General features: G+C 51.6%; 1 protein-coding gene across 1 annotated transcript in view; it reads right to left on the bottom strand.

The window, feature by feature from the left end:
- Positions 1-1574, bottom strand: part of LOC102764725 (E3 ubiquitin-protein ligase TRIM68) — a 12168-nt gene that overhangs the window by 2261 nt on the left and 8333 nt on the right. Inside the window, exons 6-8 of the mRNA XM_006762359.2 lie at positions 899-909; positions 517-637; positions 4-315 (exon numbers count right to left, since the gene is read on the bottom strand). Of these exons, the coding sequence (XP_006762422.1) occupies positions 4-315; positions 517-637; positions 899-909 (444 nt within the window). The remainder of the gene's footprint in view (positions 1-3; positions 316-516; positions 638-898; positions 910-1574) is intronic.

Below are 1574 nucleotides of genomic sequence, written 5' to 3' on the forward strand. Positions count from 1 at the left end.
TGCCTCCCCCTTTCTCATTGCCCTTCCTCAGCCTTATCACCCAGAAGCCATAGTTGGGGGATAAATAGACCACCTCCTTCCGGTCGACATCTTCCTTACACACTCCCAGGCCCCATTCAGACCTGTCTCCCACCTCCACCTCCCAGTAGTGCCGGCCTGAGGAGATGTACTGGCTGCCCAGGACGATGTTATAGCGGTAGAATCTCTCAGGATTGTCGGGCAGTTTCTGGTTGGTGTCTCCATAGCGCACACACTTTCTGTCTTCAGACACGATGAGGCGGGAATAAGCAGTGTCTGGATCAAGGCGCACATCAGCTAGGGAAAAAGATCCTGGTTGGCAATGCTGGAACAGAGTGAGGGGCCATGGGCGAGGTCTCCCTGATAAATACAGCCAGGGGTTTCTCAGTGATGCGTGGGAGTGGGGCTAGTTGAGGCATCCAGAGGACACTGAATGGTTTTATTTTTCTGGGCGGGCCCCTCCCACTGCCCATCACAACCTCCACCAGCACTTATTACCTGCATACGTCTTCAGGATCTCTCTCAGGCCCGGCACCCGACAATCTGTCTTCAGTTCCAGGGAGACTGGTTCTGGCCGCTGGAAGCTCCAAGACTTGCTCCTAATAAAGGAGGGGTAAGCCTTGGGTCAAGGAGCCATAGCTCGGCCACATGGACCTTCCCGTAGTACAGGGAAGAGGGGCTGGCAGGGAGGTGCCATTCCCCGGCATCAACAAGCAAAGCTGTGATGCTTATTCGACTGAGAGGAAGGTTTGTGGCACAGACAGAACATTCACCTGATATGGGGAGAACTGTGAGGAGAGGCCCTGAGAGAGAGGCCCTGCTGTCAGATGCTGGCCGAGAATGTGACAGGAAGGTAACATGGGCAATATTCTCAACTTGCCTTCCTCGTCCCTGAGAAAGGAACACAAGTATGGGATGGATCTGAGATCCTCACAACAACCCTGTGAGGTAGGAGAGTATACAGCCACTCCACCCATTTTTCCAGAGGCTGAAAAATCTTTCAATTGGGTGGGAAGTTTCAGACCCAAATGTAATGAATGACATGCAGACACGTGACCTGAGAAGCGAGTCTTGCTGATTTTGTTTCATTCGAATGTGAGAAATACGTTATAATCTCTACAATCTTCTTTCAACAGCTCTGTGAGAAATAACTTGCTCTATTAAGGCCATCTCAGTTTTCTCATCCATAAAGTAAAAATAAAAATAGGGCTCACAAGTTTTCTGGTCCTGTCACTCAAAGAAGGGCAGGGCCAGGACACAGGTCTCCCTGTGTCTGAGACAGTGGTGTGCCCAGCTCGTGCTGAGGGATGGCCACGGGAGTGGTCTGGATAATCTGCAATGAATGCCTCTAGTTTGCAGGTCAGAGAGCAGGGCTCAAACATTTGCTCAACGGCAGCAAACCTAAGGTGAGGCCTCCCCCGCCTGGCCTCAGCAGAGCAGCCAACTCTGGATGTGAGCAGGATTCTTTGCCAACAGGTTTCCAGAAGGTTGGATCTACTTCGTAACTTAGTTATGGCACCAACAGGGACTGAAAGAGAGGGGCCTGAGCTACAGAA

Source organism: Myotis davidii, unplaced genomic scaffold (assembly GCF_000327345.1).
Source record: "Myotis davidii unplaced genomic scaffold, ASM32734v1 scaffold58, whole genome shotgun sequence".
Classification (NCBI taxonomy): Eukaryota; Metazoa; Chordata; class Mammalia; order Chiroptera; family Vespertilionidae; genus Myotis; species Myotis davidii.